The 15,689-nt window shown below is 40.9% G+C and overlaps 1 protein-coding gene across 4 annotated transcripts in view; it reads right to left on the bottom strand.

Moving 5' to 3' along the window:
* The window catches only part of GPAM (glycerol-3-phosphate acyltransferase, mitochondrial), a 50,772-nt gene that overhangs the window by 12,581 nt on the left and 22,502 nt on the right, over nucleotides 1-15,689 (bottom strand). For all 4 annotated transcript variants that reach the window (XM_050958006.1, XM_050958005.1, XM_050958007.1 and 1 more), the window contains 8 exons: nucleotides 11,088-11,224; nucleotides 10,033-10,132; nucleotides 6,831-7,043; nucleotides 6,319-6,432; nucleotides 4,754-4,839; nucleotides 3,532-3,647; nucleotides 2,246-2,316; nucleotides 315-579 (listed from right to left, as the gene is read on the bottom strand). In XM_050958006.1, coding sequence (XP_050813963.1) covers nucleotides 315-579; nucleotides 2,246-2,316; nucleotides 3,532-3,647; nucleotides 4,754-4,839; nucleotides 6,319-6,432; nucleotides 6,831-7,043; nucleotides 10,033-10,132; nucleotides 11,088-11,224 — 1,102 coding nt within the window. The remainder of the gene's footprint in view (nucleotides 1-314; nucleotides 580-2,245; nucleotides 2,317-3,531; nucleotides 3,648-4,753; nucleotides 4,840-6,318; nucleotides 6,433-6,830; nucleotides 7,044-10,032; nucleotides 10,133-11,087; nucleotides 11,225-15,689) is intronic.

Genomic DNA, 15,689 nt, shown 5'->3' with positions numbered 1-15,689 from the left:
GAACATCTGCCATGCTGGATCAGATCACTTGTCCATAAAGCTAGGTCTCTCTTTCTGGCAGTGGCCAATACATGGAGATTGTCAAGAAGAATGAAAAAAACCACACTGCATTCATTCAACTATTTGTTTAATGGTGAATACGGGGTAAAGGCAAGATGGCATAATTTTCTGACCCCAGATAACTTAATTGTTTGGAAATTGATTCTTTCTGTGTAGATGGTTGTATTTCATATATTACTTTTGGGGGAGAAAGGATTTAAAAAAAAAATAAAACCTCCATACAAACAAATCTCCTGCTAAAAACTAGTACATACCAATAATGGCCTCTTTGATGAAGACATGCAGCACACCATTGCTGTAGAAGTTGAGTTCAAAGACAGCAGGAATAGTTGTGCTGGGAGTGATGAAGAACTCATTGTTTTGGCTGGTGTTTGTGATATTTACACAGTTCCCCAACAGGTGGATGGCATGCATGACAACATCTTCAGAATTTCCTGAAAATCCCAAGTCAAAGTCACGGGCCAAGACCTCCTCCTTCATAGAGAAGAAGTCTTCCACCAGCTTGGAAAGGTCAATTCCCTGAAGAAGCAGAGTCACAAGATTAAATAATGTAACCCTAACTCAAGACAAAATTTTAAGAGGACAAGTTAAACTTATTTGCAATCTCCAAACACAGTAAGTCAGTCAAATGCATAATTAATTTGTAATAAACCAAAGCACCACTTATCACACGAACAAATCTTTTCTTCCAAAATAGACTTGGGCAAAGTAATCCATGACTGTGCCACCTCCAGCTGGACTGCTGCAAATGCTTTACATGGGGCTATACCTCAAAACCACCCAGAAACTACAGCTAGTGCAAGATGTGACTGCTTTGTTTGCTAAGTAGTGCATCTCACAACCTATAAAGCCCTAGCAGGGTCAGAACTTGTGTACTTTGGAAATCTCATCTCCCCCACCTGCCATTGTATCATATGATCATCTGAGATATTTTTGCTAACAGACCTATTGTTTAATTGATAGGAGGTTTGAGGAAGAACATTTTCTCAACTCTGGAACTTGCCTCCCTTCTCAGTTTACCATAAGTCATATTTGCTGAGCTTCAGATCCTGTTGCAAAGCACATCTGTTCTCCCAGATTCTCTCTATAGGAAAGGAGAATGACGGGATTGAACTGGAAAGTGATAGTACCCTAGTTTGGGGAGAGTTTATATTTTGACCATTTCTTCTAATTTGTATGTTTTATTTTAATTTCTGAACAAGTACCTAGAGCTCTGGATTGGTGCGGTGGTGAGGGATTTTAAATAAAATGGAAAAAAGAGAGTGTAGCAATGAATAATTGTATCTTTCTTTAGGAGCCACACATTAAAATTCAGTTACACATTAGTATCATTCCATCACAAATTATGACTGAAAATTTTATTTGAAAATAAACATAATAATTCAGCAATTTGTCCAGCTACAACTGATTTGAAATAACTGAGATAAAAAACAAAAACAAAAAAGCCACCCAGTAGCAATAAAAAAGAACAAATTTTTTGCTTTTAAAAATCACCAGTTAGTCCTGAAATTAACATGAGATGATGGTTTTTATTTTATTTTTTTTAACTTTAGGAAAAGGTTCCTTTTCCTTCAATGATAACTAGGATTGGAAAGATTTGATTTCTATTGGGAAATGTCAGTAAACAGATTTCATCGTACATATGCAAGCTGGCAAAAATATTTCCACTGATAATCAAAATTTACGGATAGGCAAGGAAAGAAAAATGCTGCTTGAGAACTTCTTGGAGTTTGATTTAAGAATATTTACTTTGTATATTTTGACATGTAATGTTGACAATTTGTGTTTTAATAGTTATAACATTTTACCTTTTTGAATCTCAGCATTTGTCATTAAATAATTAGTCTTATCCCGCCCTCCATTAACACACATTATAATTTTCCACAACTGTGAAAATTTTGATAAAAACCTAAAAAATGCTTTTAAAGGCCATCAATATTATCTGTCAAAATTATAAAAAAATAAAAATTGAATTCTACCAAGCTTAATGATAACTGAAATCAAAATAGCACAATATCTTTAAGTACCCACCATTAACTGGAACACCTATTATAATAAGCTAGCTGAAATCTCTTTCAAATATTATTTCAATGTAATATTGAAGTGCACACTTTTCTCATCACTGGAATTTTGCAATTCTGCATGAAGGTACCATATGGCTATTTCAGCTACAACATAGACTTACCTTCCTGTGTCGGTAGAGCAGCAAACAGGCAACTATGTGTGTTGACATCACAGCACATGACTTGTTAGCAGCTAGAAACAAACAAATCAAAGCTATGCTGACCTATTAAGCATCTGAAATGCTTAACAAGTCATTAATATGGCATAAAATGACAATAGCATGAATCAACTAAATTATAATTACACATTTCTATAGGGCTTTACATTTTCAACAAGCTGTAGTGTACCTTAAGGGACTAATCAAAGAGCAAGAAGCCAGGAACTCTAGAGTTCCTACCTACCCTGTCACTAACTTGACATGTGGCCTTTGGCAATTCACTCCAACTCTCAATACCTCATTTTCTTCATGTGTAACATGGGGTGATTACACATACCTAGCTAGCGAAAGTGCTGAGATGATTACTCAATGTCTTGTAGTACTTCAGAAATGTAAGACCATTAACTGACCAAAGTGGTTTTAATTAATAAGCATGAGTGAAGAGGTCAGTCTCAAACATTTGCTAAAATATATAACTACGTACCATTATTTATAGCTATATTTTTGTTCACGTATCAGATCTGGTGCCTAAACTGCATATTATAGAACCTACAAAACCAGACAATGGCTCTAAAAGCAGATAAACAGACTCAAGTAATTCTTTAAACACACAGGCCACGTCCACACTACGGGGGTGAAATCGATCTTAGATACGCAGCTTCAGCTACGTGAATAACGTAGCTGAAGTCGAATATCTAAGATCGGATTACTCACCCGTCCACACCGCGCAGGATCGATGTTCGCGGCTCTCCCTGTCGATTCCGGAACTCCGTTGGGGTTGATGGAGTTCCGGAATCGATATAAGCGCGCTCGGGGATAGATATATCTCGTCTAGATTAGACGCGATATATCGATCCCCGAGCAATCGATTTTAACCCGCCGATACGGCGGGTAGTCTGGACATGGCCTCAGTGATTTCAATAGCTCTACCACTGGGGGCAATTTCCTACTTATTGCCAAAAGGAATGTAAATGCACACCAGTTGACTCAAACACTTACAGCAAGTCAGCAGCATCCCAGGATACAGACCTAAAGAACTACATGTATCAAAGCAAATGAAATAAGAATGTCACAGAGAGACAATTTCATTTAAAAAGGGATGAGATTTTAAGTGTTTAAGCAAACAAAATTCTTACCTGAAAAGAAATCACCCTCAGCTTAGTAAAAATGCTATCAAATGGTAAATTAGTTAATGCAGTCAGAGGACCAAGACATACAGTTAATACACATCTGATTGATTCTATACTTACTGAACAATATATGCTCAGCCAAGTTGGCTATCAACTGTCTTCTAAAGGGCTCATTGGATAAATCCCTGGAATTGCCCAGTGCAGCCTCTGTACCTTCATCTACAACATCATTAGGCCTGAAGATAGCATAAAAATAATGTATGGTGTGTAAACATTCAAGTCTTGTCAAACTCTAACCTACATTATCATCATTTACATATATTAAATGAACTATAATGCACAAATAAAATCAGACATTCTAACAAGGATACAAAAACGTCTTTAAGCAGTACAAGTCCCACGAAGTTCTCATTAACTACTTTTCTCAACATATTCCAGACTCTTTCTTCATGTTATAACACATATTCCTATACCTTCTAAGAAAAGCAACACAGAGTATTCACTTTGTTCTTTGGCTATTCAGACTTCTCCATTACATCAGACATATCCCACAACCCTTTCCTTTAATGATAAGAGCAACAAAAAACATACTCTGCAAACCTTTTTAGAATAGAGTTTTCAGTCCAGCTCTTTTGCATATCAAAGCAAGGGTATGGCATGGCATGACAATGCTTTAAAGACAAATGACTTACTCAACTCCTCTTTACAGGAATCAATTAGTACCATACAGGCTTAGACAAGCCATGCACATTACTCAAATTAAATACAAAATAGTCTAAAATTCAGGAATATCTCCACAACACAGTTTCACATTTTGAGCAAAAGTAATTAACAGATGGGAGCTCACTGACAATAGCCCTGTCAATCACTGTATAGTGCTGAATCATTAGTGAGTGAATGAATATGTGCCTTTCATCTTAGAGTAATTAGAAAGAATATCTGGATTATGAGAGAGAGTTAAAAAAGGATCTGTTTTAAAATGTGTCATTTTCTTTCCTTGTACAACACTCTTATAGAATTTAAAATTTATTTAAACTAATAAATTTCACTTGAAATATTTTAAAACTATAGAGAATTTAAGAGAGAATAATAATATTCCTATAGTTTATTTGAACAGGTGTTCTACAGCAGGGATATATTCTTCAATGTCTTAGAATTGTATAGGATAGTTTAAAAATCCTAGAGTAAAATTTTTGTGTTTGTGTTCTATTTTATAGGATTTTTCCATAAAGGTTACATGGGAAACAATTTAATTATTTGTAAGGACATAACTATCAGACACTACTGTAAATATACATTAATCTAAAAATACTACCAAAAAGGTTCCAGAAAAACATCCTACCGTGAAGAAAGTATAGCTGGTAACAGAGCTTGCTCCAAAGATAGCATGGCAGGCATAGGTTTTTGACTTTGGCTGTCTAGGTATTCCTGTAAATATAAAAAACTTATTTGTACATTTTCCCATTAATTGTAGCATCCAACAGCTAATTTTGCTATCTTATTTGTACCAATAAATAAATAAATAAAAGCAACCATGAAAAAGTAAGTACAAAAAAATAAAGGTGAGACAGTGGGAAGATGACTACAGTTTCTTCACTGGTACGTTGGTGGTTCTGTCTGGAGTTGGCATCAGGTAGAGGAGAAGCTTTCCCTCTGAACAGAATTCTTAGTTTGGGGAAAATACTGCAATTAAAAACAAAAACAAAAACACAAGGGAAAGATTCCCTTGCACCACTTTGGCAGAAACTGCCTTGGGGATAGCTCCTGCACCATTAAAGTGAATGGGAGTTTTTCCATTGATTTGAATGGGAGCAATATCAAGTCCCCAATGGAGGAGCAGTATATGGATGACATTAACAGTCTTATACTGCCCTCCTCACAGACTCTAGCATACAGGGCATCTCCACAGATGAACACCACTACAGAAATTCTGGCAGTGACAAACTACAGGCAACAATGGGGAGACTACTGCAAATTAGACTTTCCAGAATCCAGGCAGCAGGAAGGTATCTTAAAAACCACCTTTGCCCTCATCCTCTTGGCTGTATCTTCTGTGCTGTGTTTCTCAGGAGGTACAGCACATGACTGGACCTCAAGAATTCTACGCTTTTAACAAATAACTAAAACTTTTGTCTTTAAAGGTTACCACTTAAGTTACTCTGATTTCAGGACATTATGTTCTTCTGGTTCCTATAAAGACTGGTTCAGCAAAAACATTTACCTTCAAGCAAAGCTACTTAAATAAATTAGGGTAAATTTTCACAGACAGCTCTCTACTCAGCTTACACCACATGCTCACAAATGCCTTACAGTAGTATATGTATATTACATCAACATCATTCCCATTATCAAACTCAATCTCAGCAAAAAGATATCCAATAATTTGACCGTGTCTACTTTCTATAAACCCAGGTTGAGTGGCAATGTTGGGGATGCCAAAATTAGCTTTGTTTTTCAAACTGAAATTCTGTACATTTTAATACATATTGCTGAATAGGACCTAAAAATAAAAAAACTATTTGACAGTCAACTACCGTACAGGAAATATACTTCCTCATTTTTTTTTTGTACAGAAATACACAATTGATCAGATGCCTCATTGGGAATTTTTACTTTCCTCTATTATTGATCACTCCTGGAAGAAAGATACTGGCTCTATGTCCAATGACCCAGTCTGGTCTGACATTATGTTATAACACTCACATCTGTACTGGACTTCACACCACGGATGGACACCCTATGAATCCTCTTGTGAGTATCAAATAGTGATTTTTTGGAAAAACAGCTTCATTGCATTGATAGGCTGAAAACTACTTCTGTGCCAACAGTTTAGTTGTGGTTTCCTGCATTTTAAAGCAGCTAAGAATTCATGAGAACTTAAAGTGTTTTTATGGATAGGAAACTTACTTTTAAGGAAAATGGTTGTGCAAAGTCTACTCTGACACATCCGTAATTCTTCCGCAGCATTCTGAAGACTCCTCTGGCTACGCTCCAAAGGCTTTCGTTCTTCTTAGGCTTCCCCTGCAAAACATTGAAAAGCAAAACCAATATTTGTTTGCAATCAAAAGTTTGTTGATATTTAATGGAAGCATAACCACAGTTACAATAAATCCAAGTCTTTTGACATGAAGCTTTACATGTCAAAGAGTAGAGCCATGACAAAAGCCTAGGGAATCATACGGCTTTTTATTATTTGTATTTGTTAAGTGATGAATTTGTATCCAGTGATATACAAGACTCAAATGTCAAGATAGCTTTCTAGGTCAAAGACTTTCATGATTCATATTACTGCATTTTTAAATCTGACACAAGAAGTTTAAGCACTCATGGCATAGCAGCGCTTGCACAAAAATTAGATACATTTTTACTTAAACAGAAAATCCCCTAGGCAAGACAATAAGTCTTCAGTTGCTCCTTACCAGCTGTTCATTGTTATAGTGACCTTCAATGATTCGATCATAGGAGATTCCCACAGGTACAATTAGTATGTCAGGGGTGGCATTTGTGAAGAGAGCATCTACCACCACAGATAAGAGACCTGCTCTGGCACAGGATGTTTTTCCACTCCGAGAACGTGTGCCTTCCAGGAATATCTCTAAGAACTGCTGCTGTCTAAGCAACTCCTCTATGTGCTAAAGGAATAGTGAGTAAAAGAAAAAAAAATGATACAGACATATCCACATAGAAATGCATTGTTTCACATCAGCAATAGAATCCTCTTTACAAAACTGGAGCCGAGATAAATACAAATCTGCATGAACAATCAAGAACAACAACAGGAAATAAGTGTTTTACACAACCAAATTCTGATCCCAATTACACTAATGTATATCCAAAGAAATGCCATGGACTTTAAAATGTCACACCAGCTGCAAAACCGAAAAGAAGCAACCTAATAATAATTAAATATTTTAAAGACAACTAAATTATTCTCTTCTCTGGATTTCCCAGTATGGCCCATCTTCTAAATTGCAAATACATCTTTCTTTTTGTATCTTGAATAGTGCCAACACAACATCAACACATACATAAACAAACAAAATTTCAACAAAATCAGCAGGGGTTACTCTCAGGAGTTCCCAAACTTTTGTATATGTATGGCAGGGTAGCATGAGAGCTTGTACCAAAGCTCTCATGCTACCCTGCCATACATATGTACCAAAATGCTTTAAAAAATATATTTTGGTTTCAAATAAAAAAAAAGTCACTCCATGCACTGTAATACATCCTACAATGGCTGAGAAACAAACACTCTCCTGGACACTTTCAGCAATTTTGATGAGTAACACTGTACGACCTGTCATCATAGCAGCTTTATTTAGCAGTGTGTTGAATGCTGTGGGAACTGTACTCTGATGTGGTGCACAGCTGGGTAGCTTTTTGCTGGGCCTAGCCTTCAGCTTGCACCAAACCACACAGCTCAAGCTACTGGGGAGATTTTGCAAAGTTCCATATCTCAATGCCAGAGCTTCTCGCATCTGAAAAGACACCTGAGTGCAGAGCTGCTGCAAAACCTACAATTGCAAGGAGCGTGAGATAAAAAGGCCCTCACGCAGGGAGCTGCTGCAGGAGGTAGAGAGGGAAGGATTGTTGGCCAGATGCAGTAGATAAAAGCCTGGCTACATAACTAAGGAGAGCTGCCTGTCTGTTCAGCAGGACAGCAGCCAGCTGGCTATAATTTGAGCCTCCTCTCAGCAGGGGGAGCCACTGTGCAGCATGCCCAGCATTTTGCTGAGGAGCAAGATGCTTCGTGGGGCTCAAGCCCCTCCAATTCCAACCAAGACTCCCCACATCTCTCTATATCTGCTCTCTGAGCCCTCTGCCCTTTTGCACACGTGCACCCTTCTTTGTAATGGCGCTTCTCATTCTCTCCCAGAGCTTCTCAAAATATTTCATATTTTTCTTGATTTAAATTTTGTAAGACAGGAAGCAAAGTGAATTCTGGCTATTGTTCAATAATAATCTCAATAAAATTAGCAGGAATTTAAGTTAAAAAGAGTCAATCCACTGAGTGTAGTTAATGGCATATCATAGCATATCAAGACAGCATTTATGACATTTAATTGTTTAACATGAAAGAAATAACGGCTGCCTCATTGTGTTTCTTTTTGATGCACTGTCTAAAAACTTTAACATCCTTTGTAAACATTTCAATTACAGCTGGTTGGGAAAATGCTGATTTGACAAAACCATAACTTCATGGAAACGCAGCAGTATCAATTCAACTTTCACCAGGAAGGTTTTCCATCATGAAGCTTCTGATCAATATGAGAGACCCAAGAATAGCACAATCTAGTATTAGGGCACTCTGCTTTTTAGACTAGGAACTTGAATTTAGGTTTTCCAGATCCCAAATGTGTGGTCTAACCGTAGGGCTACTGGCTATTCCAGAGTGGTCTCTTTTCACACTACCAATTTTTGAACTGTCTTGATTTCATGCCACATCAGAATATAAACAAATGGCAAAACCTCAACATTTTTCACAAAATGGAATTCTTGTTTTCATGCCAGCCCTAACTGTGACCATTTTAGGATTCTTTACAGATATATTTTACCATAGAGTTTAGAAATACTTAAAGTAAACCTACTGAGGCCTAAAACAAATGTGCAAAAAAAAAAAAAAAAAAAAAGTGTGCATGTGGTACTTCAAACACCAATTAAGTACATGAACAAATACAATTTGGGAACTGCTGCTCTAGATTTACCTTCGTATCAGAAAGGCCACTCCTCCTATTGGCCTGTCCCTGGGATAACTCCAACCCCTGCATGACAGAGGATGCTGACAGCAGTGGAGAAAGCACCTTGGTGTCAGGCTGGAGAACCTAGAGTAGTTAGGCCAGTCACTATTTGGAGGCTTGTGGCTTAGCCACCTCTGCTGTTGGAGGTTGGCCTATAGAAGCTCTCACTTCCTGCTGGGCTCCTTTGCGTGACTGGCCAAAGGAGGAAGTGAGGCAGGAATGGGGCAATAGAGGAAAGTTGAGCTGAGGAAGGCAGGGAAGAAGCTGTGCGGCTAAGTGGGGTTAGTAGAGCACCACTCTTCATTCTGCAAAGCCTGGGGAGGTGTGGTTGGCTGCTGGGAGGTAGAATCCTGTGCCTGCCTCTTGGCTTCCCAGGAGTGGCTACTTGCAGCCCAGGAGAAGAAGGGAGGTTCTGGGTGAAAGGAAAACAAGCAAAGCTGAGTCCAAGTGGAGAATGGTGGCTCCTTTATGGCCAACCTGGGGGCATGACTGATGGTTTTAGAGGTGGAGGCTGGGCTGGCTGTGAGCAATTAAGTGAAATCAGACACTGTCCCAGTAGGCCTAATTTTAGTGTTAATTTACACTGAGGGCAATCTCATATCCCCGTTAGAGACTCACACAGGGGAAAAATTTGATCATGAACACCCTCGACTCTCATGCACTTCATAGGTTCAGGACGTCACTCAGCACAGCAGTTACATTTTGTCTCTAATGTAACAAAACACATACACATACATACACATGCTAAAATCAAAATAAACAATTTAACTTTCTCATCAGGCAATGCTGTTCAAATTAATGAAGTTACAGAGAATAAACTTACATTTTCCCGTCTCTGTGACGATTCAAATTGTATATTTGCAAATTAAAAAAAGATACATACCACATACAGCAAAGCTCTATAAAGGACATCTTTACGTCCATTAGGGTTCTCATCCAACCTCCTCCGAATGAAAAAGCCTCCCAGCTTGTGGATCAATGTGCTACAAATCAACAAATGATTCTATTCACTGATTTTAGTCAAATATGAGAAGAGTGGAATGTATATATCAGCCAACAGCTTCAGGAAAAAATTAGATGAGGCAGAACAATGTGCATCTCTCAGCCATTCTCCCTCAAATGAAAGAGAGGAAGAATGTTCTAGTGGTTAGGGCACTAGTCTAGGAACCCAGGTTCAATTCCCTGTTCTGCCAAACTCCCTGTGTGACCCTGTAAAATGGGATTAAGAGCACTGCTCTCCCTCACAGGGATGTTGGGAGGATAAATACATTACAAACTCTATGGTGCTCAAATTCAATAGTGATGGGAGCCATATAAATACCGAAGATAGATAGATAGGGAGTGCTCTGCGACAATTCTAGTCCCCACATTACTACCAAATGTCAAAAGCTTATGTGAGTGTTCTCAGTCTTTCAACACTTGACTTACAATAACTTACAAAGATGAGAGCTGCAGTATTTAACTTAAATAGCCCTGAGTGTTCAAAGTTCTATGTTGCCTGCCACTAACTGAATACACAATTTCCACCAAATCCCAATGAGTCTCCATAAATGAAGGGGAACAAATGCTCTTAAACTTGAGCTATCCCCCATTTGATCAGGATTTCTTCATACACCCCTTCCTCAGAGTGACTCAGTAACTAAGTCTCAACACAATATTGTTCCTTTTCCAATTTCCTTAACAAAGAACATCTCTAAAGGTTTTTGCAAGACTCTCTCTTGAATAAGACCAAATAAAACCAAAGTAAAGCTAGATAGGACCGAAGTAAAATCCAAGGTATGACCACAATGACTAAATTCCCTTATGACAAATCCTAAACAATTTGAGGCAGATCCTCAGCAAGCGTGGAGCTATGACAATATACACCAACTGAGCATATGTCCCTTTGGCTTTACTTTTGAGAGCAAGTTAAAGTTTAGCTCAACATATTATCCTTACCTGAAGATGGGGATGTTGAGATTATTCCCTGCAGCAATGTATGGTGCTTTGATGTTATGGCAAAAAAGAACAAATGTGAGGAGCAGATAGTCGATGTGAGATTTGTGAACAGGCAAGAAGACAAGAGGCAAATTCATCTATTTGGGGGAGGGAGAAAAAAGATGAAACAAAATTAATGGGATACTCTGGAGCAAAGAGAAGATTACTCACCTTGGGCAGTAACTGAGGTTCTTCAAGACGAGTGTCCCTGTGAGTGTTCCACTCCAGGTGCGGCTGCATCCCTGAGCCTTTGCTCAAAGAGTTTTACAGCAGTGCCCATATGGGTCGTGCACACACGGTGCTTGCCTTGTGCACTGTTGTCCGTTGAAGTGTCGCGTCTGCAACACAGACTTCTCAGTTCCATCTGCACCTCAAAGCCTGTATCCAGCTCTGAAGTAGAGGGAGAAGGGTGCATAGTGGAGCACTCAAAGGGACACTCATCTCAAAGAACCTCAGTTACTGCACAAAGAGAGTAACCTTCTCTTCTTCAAGAGGTGTCCCTGGGGGTGCTCTATTCCAGGTGACAGTAAAGCAGTGCACTTTAGGATGGATGGGGCTTTAGAATAGGAAATAAAACAATGGAAAGTACTGCTCGGCCAAGCTGAGTCTCTGTTTTACGGCCTTGCATGATAGCATAATGTTTGGCAAAAGTGTTTGGATGCCCAGGTGGCAGCCTTGCAAATGTCTATCAATGGGACATGTTTAGAAACGCCGTGGACATTGACAGGGACCTCGTGGAATGCACCCTGATGGTTGCTGAAAGCTGAGCGCCTTTTAGCTGATAGCATAGTCGAACGCATACGGATATCAATTTAGAGAGCCTCTGTGGGGATATTGGCGCTCCCTTGGACCGTTCTGCTATGGATACGAAGAGTTTAGGAGTAGCCCGAAATGGTTTAGTTCTGTTCAAATAAAAGGCCCTTCTAACATCCAGCATGTGCATAGTTGCCTCGAACGAATTTGCGTGTAGTTTGGGGAAGAAAGTTGGGAGCTGCAGAGGTTCATTAATTTGGAAAGACGAGTGCACCTTGGCTAAGAATTTGGGATAAGTGTGTGACGTTTCACTCTATATGATTTTATGAAAATATGCTAATGAGTTTAAATATAATGTAACTGAAATATACTTCATGCAAAAACTCTCTTGTAAGGTATTAAAGCTTATAATCTACAGTGTATGGTCATCCTATTTGTATAAATGTACCACTCTTGTATCTGAAACTAGAAATATGTAATATAACTCTGAGCGCCTATTGTAATTATGTAACGTGTGAGCTATTAATGGTGGTTTGGAATCTTGATGACTCCCATTAACCAGGATAATTGTCTTTAGATGGCTCTGTTTTACTGGTAAGTCTTTCTGTATGTGTGTGCGCTGGCAAGTGGGTAATGAAGTCTTAAAGTGACATGTGAGCATGTCACCTGAACTGGAATCCATCTTTAACCTGGTGCTTTTCCATTGAGAAGGGTGGGTGGGAACCCAGAGGGACAAAGGAGTCCCACCTTATGCAAAGGATGTATAAATGGGTGAAAGAAAACAGAGGAGGCAGCCATCATGAGGAATCCCCAAGCTACCACCTAAGCTGGAACAAGGGCTGTACCAAGGGAAAGGACTGTGCCCAGACTAGGATGGTGTCCAGTCTGTGAAAGAAACTTATTGAAACATCTCTCAGGGTGAGATTTTATCTGTATTAGGCTTAGATTTGTGTGTATTATTTTATTTCACTTGGTAATTCACTTTGTTCTGTTTGCTACTACTTGGAACCATTTAAATCCTTCTTTCTATATTTAATAAAATCACTTTTTACTTGTTAATTAACTCCGAGTATGTATTAATACCTGGGGGGGAGAGGGCAAACAGCTGTGCATATGTCTTTATCAGTGTTATAGAGGACAAATAATTTATGAGTTTACCCTGTATAAGCTTTATACAGGGTAAAATGAATTTATTTGGGGTTTAGACCCCATTGGGAGTTGGGTATCTGAGTGTTAAAGACAAGAATATTTCTGTAGATTGCTTTCAGTTAAGTCTGCAGTTTTGGGGCACACGGTTCACACTCTGGGTCTCTCTGTTGGAGCAGACTGGCGTGTCTGGCTCAACAAGACAGGATGCTGGATTCCCAGGCTAGCAGGGAAAGCAGGAGCAGAAGTAGTCTTGGCACATCAGCTGGCATTTCCCAAGGGGGTTTCTGTGATCCAACCCATCACAGGGCGCGTAACATAACTTTGTCCTTAAGAAAAAATAGTATAAAGGGGTTGGCCATAAGCACCTCTATCTCCCCCACACGTCTCATGGATGTGATGACAACCAGAAAGGAAACTTTCATGGATAGGTGTAAGAAGGAGCAAGTTGCCAAAGGTTCAAACAGTTGACAAGTCAGGGTAGTTAGGACGAGATTTAAGTCCCAAGGTACAGTAGGTGGCCTCATGTCCGGACAGAGGGTGTGGATGCCTTTAAGGAATTGTTTGGTGATAGGGTGAGCAAAGATTGACTCGTCATCAATCTTTTGGTGGAAAGCAGTATTCGTCGCTAAGTGAACCTTCAGTGAGCTAATGGAAAGGCTCAGCTGGTTAAGTTCTAAGAGAGAGTCTAGTATCAGGAGAGGAGCAGATGCAGCATATATGCTTGTTTTGTGGTGCACTATGTCATGAATCTCTTCCACTTGTGTATGTAAGTGGAGCATGTGGAGAGTCTTCTACTGTGGAGGAACCTGTTGAACCTGTTCTGAGCAGATTAGCTCATCATGAGAAAGCCATAAAGCAGCCACGCCTTGAGCTGTAGCATTTGCAAGTTGGGGTGCTGCAGTTGTCCCTCCCGCTGTGTAAGTAGGTCTGGGTGGAGGGGAAGAGTGATCGAGGGCTGTGCTGACATGCCTGTCAAGAAGGGGTACCACGGCTGTCTCGGACATGCAGGGGCTATTAGAGAGATGGGCAAACTTTTTAGCCCGAGGGCCACAGCTGGGTATGGAAATTGTATGGCGGGCCATGAATGCTCACGGAACTGGAGGTTAGGGTATGGGAGGGGGTGAGGGCTCTGGATAGGGGTGCAGGCTCTGGGGTGGGGCTCCAGACTGGGACCGAGGGATTTGGAGGGCAGGAGGGGGATCAGGGCTGGGGCAGGGGGTTGGGGCGCCAAAGTCAGGAGTGCAGGCTCTGGGTGGTACTTACTCCAAGCAGCTCCTGGAAGCAGCGGCATGCCCCCCCTCTGGCTCCTACATGGAGGCGCAGCCAGGCGATGTTGCCCCGTCTGCAGGTGCCGCACCTGCAGCTCCCATTGGCCGTGGTTCCTGGCCAATGGGAGCTGTGGGGGCGGTGCTTGAGGCAGGGGCACCCTTGGCTGCCCCTACACATAAGAGCCGGATGGGGAGACATGCTGCTGCTTCCGGGAGCCAAGCAGAGCCATGGCACATGCAGAACGGGGCTGGCCCCCAACCCCACTCCCTGACCGGAACACAGGAGCAGGGCAAGTCCCCGACCCCACTCCCCGGCGAGAGCTCGAGGGCCGGATTAAAATGTCTGAAGGGCTGGATGAGGCTATTAGGATAACTCTGGCTTTGTCGGTCCTTATTTTCTGTATGACCCTGGGGAGCAGTGGTATCAGTGGAAGCGCATATAGAAGGTCTGCGATCCACTTGATTGAGAATGCATCTCCCCACGAGTGTTTCCCCAGGACCGCTCTGGAACAGAATAGGGGACACGTGCTGCTGCTGGCTGTGGCAAAAATGTCTATACGTGGGTGACCCCACTGTTGGAATACATGTTGAAGTACTGGCTTGCTCTGTTCCCATTCATGGTCCTGAGGAAACCATCTGCTGAGTTCATCTGTCATGGTGTTCTCACAGCCAGGTAGATTTGCAGTGGAAATGTCGATATTGTGATGGATGCATAGATTCCAGAGCTTGATAGCCTCAATGCAGAGTGAATGGGATCTGCCCCGCCCCCGCCTGTTTATATGAAACATACAAACGATGTTGTTGGTCATCACTCTACGTGTTGGTTTTGTATGAACGGTAGGAAGTGGAGACAGGCACTGCGCACAGCGTGAAGTTCCAGGAGATGTGTGTGTAACCCGGTCTCTGTTGTGGACCATAGCCCCTGAGCTATGCGATGTTGCATGTGTGCTCCCTCCCCCACGAGGAAGGCATTTGTTGTGAGCAATTGTGACAGAGGGTCCTGTGTAAACAGGATCCCCGAGCACAGGTAGTGTGGGTGAGTCCACCAGGTTAATGATTTCTTGATCTTATGGGGCACTGTTAAGAGAATGTTCATATTGTGCTTGTTTGGTTTGTACACTGTTGATAGCCATCCCTGCAGGCAGCGCATGTGCTAACATGCATGTTTGACCACAAGTGTGCACTCTGCCATTTGGCCCAAAAGTTGTATGCATTCGTGGGCTGGGGTTTGTGGGCTGCTGCGCACTGTGGCTATGATTGTTTGTATGGAGTCGAATCTCCTTTGCAAGAGCGATGCCCTCACTGTTGTGGAATCGAGATAAGTGACGAAGAATACCAACTGTTGGGTAGGTTCTATCGTTGATTTCTGTGTGTTTATTTGTAGGCTGAGGCT

The sequence above is a fragment of the Gopherus flavomarginatus genome, chromosome 6 (genome assembly GCF_025201925.1).
Source record: "Gopherus flavomarginatus isolate rGopFla2 chromosome 6, rGopFla2.mat.asm, whole genome shotgun sequence".
In the NCBI taxonomy this organism is placed as follows: Eukaryota; Metazoa; Chordata; order Testudines; family Testudinidae; genus Gopherus; species Gopherus flavomarginatus.
Note: the sequence above shows the minus strand (reverse complement) of the source record. Positions and strands in the feature narration are given on the sequence as shown.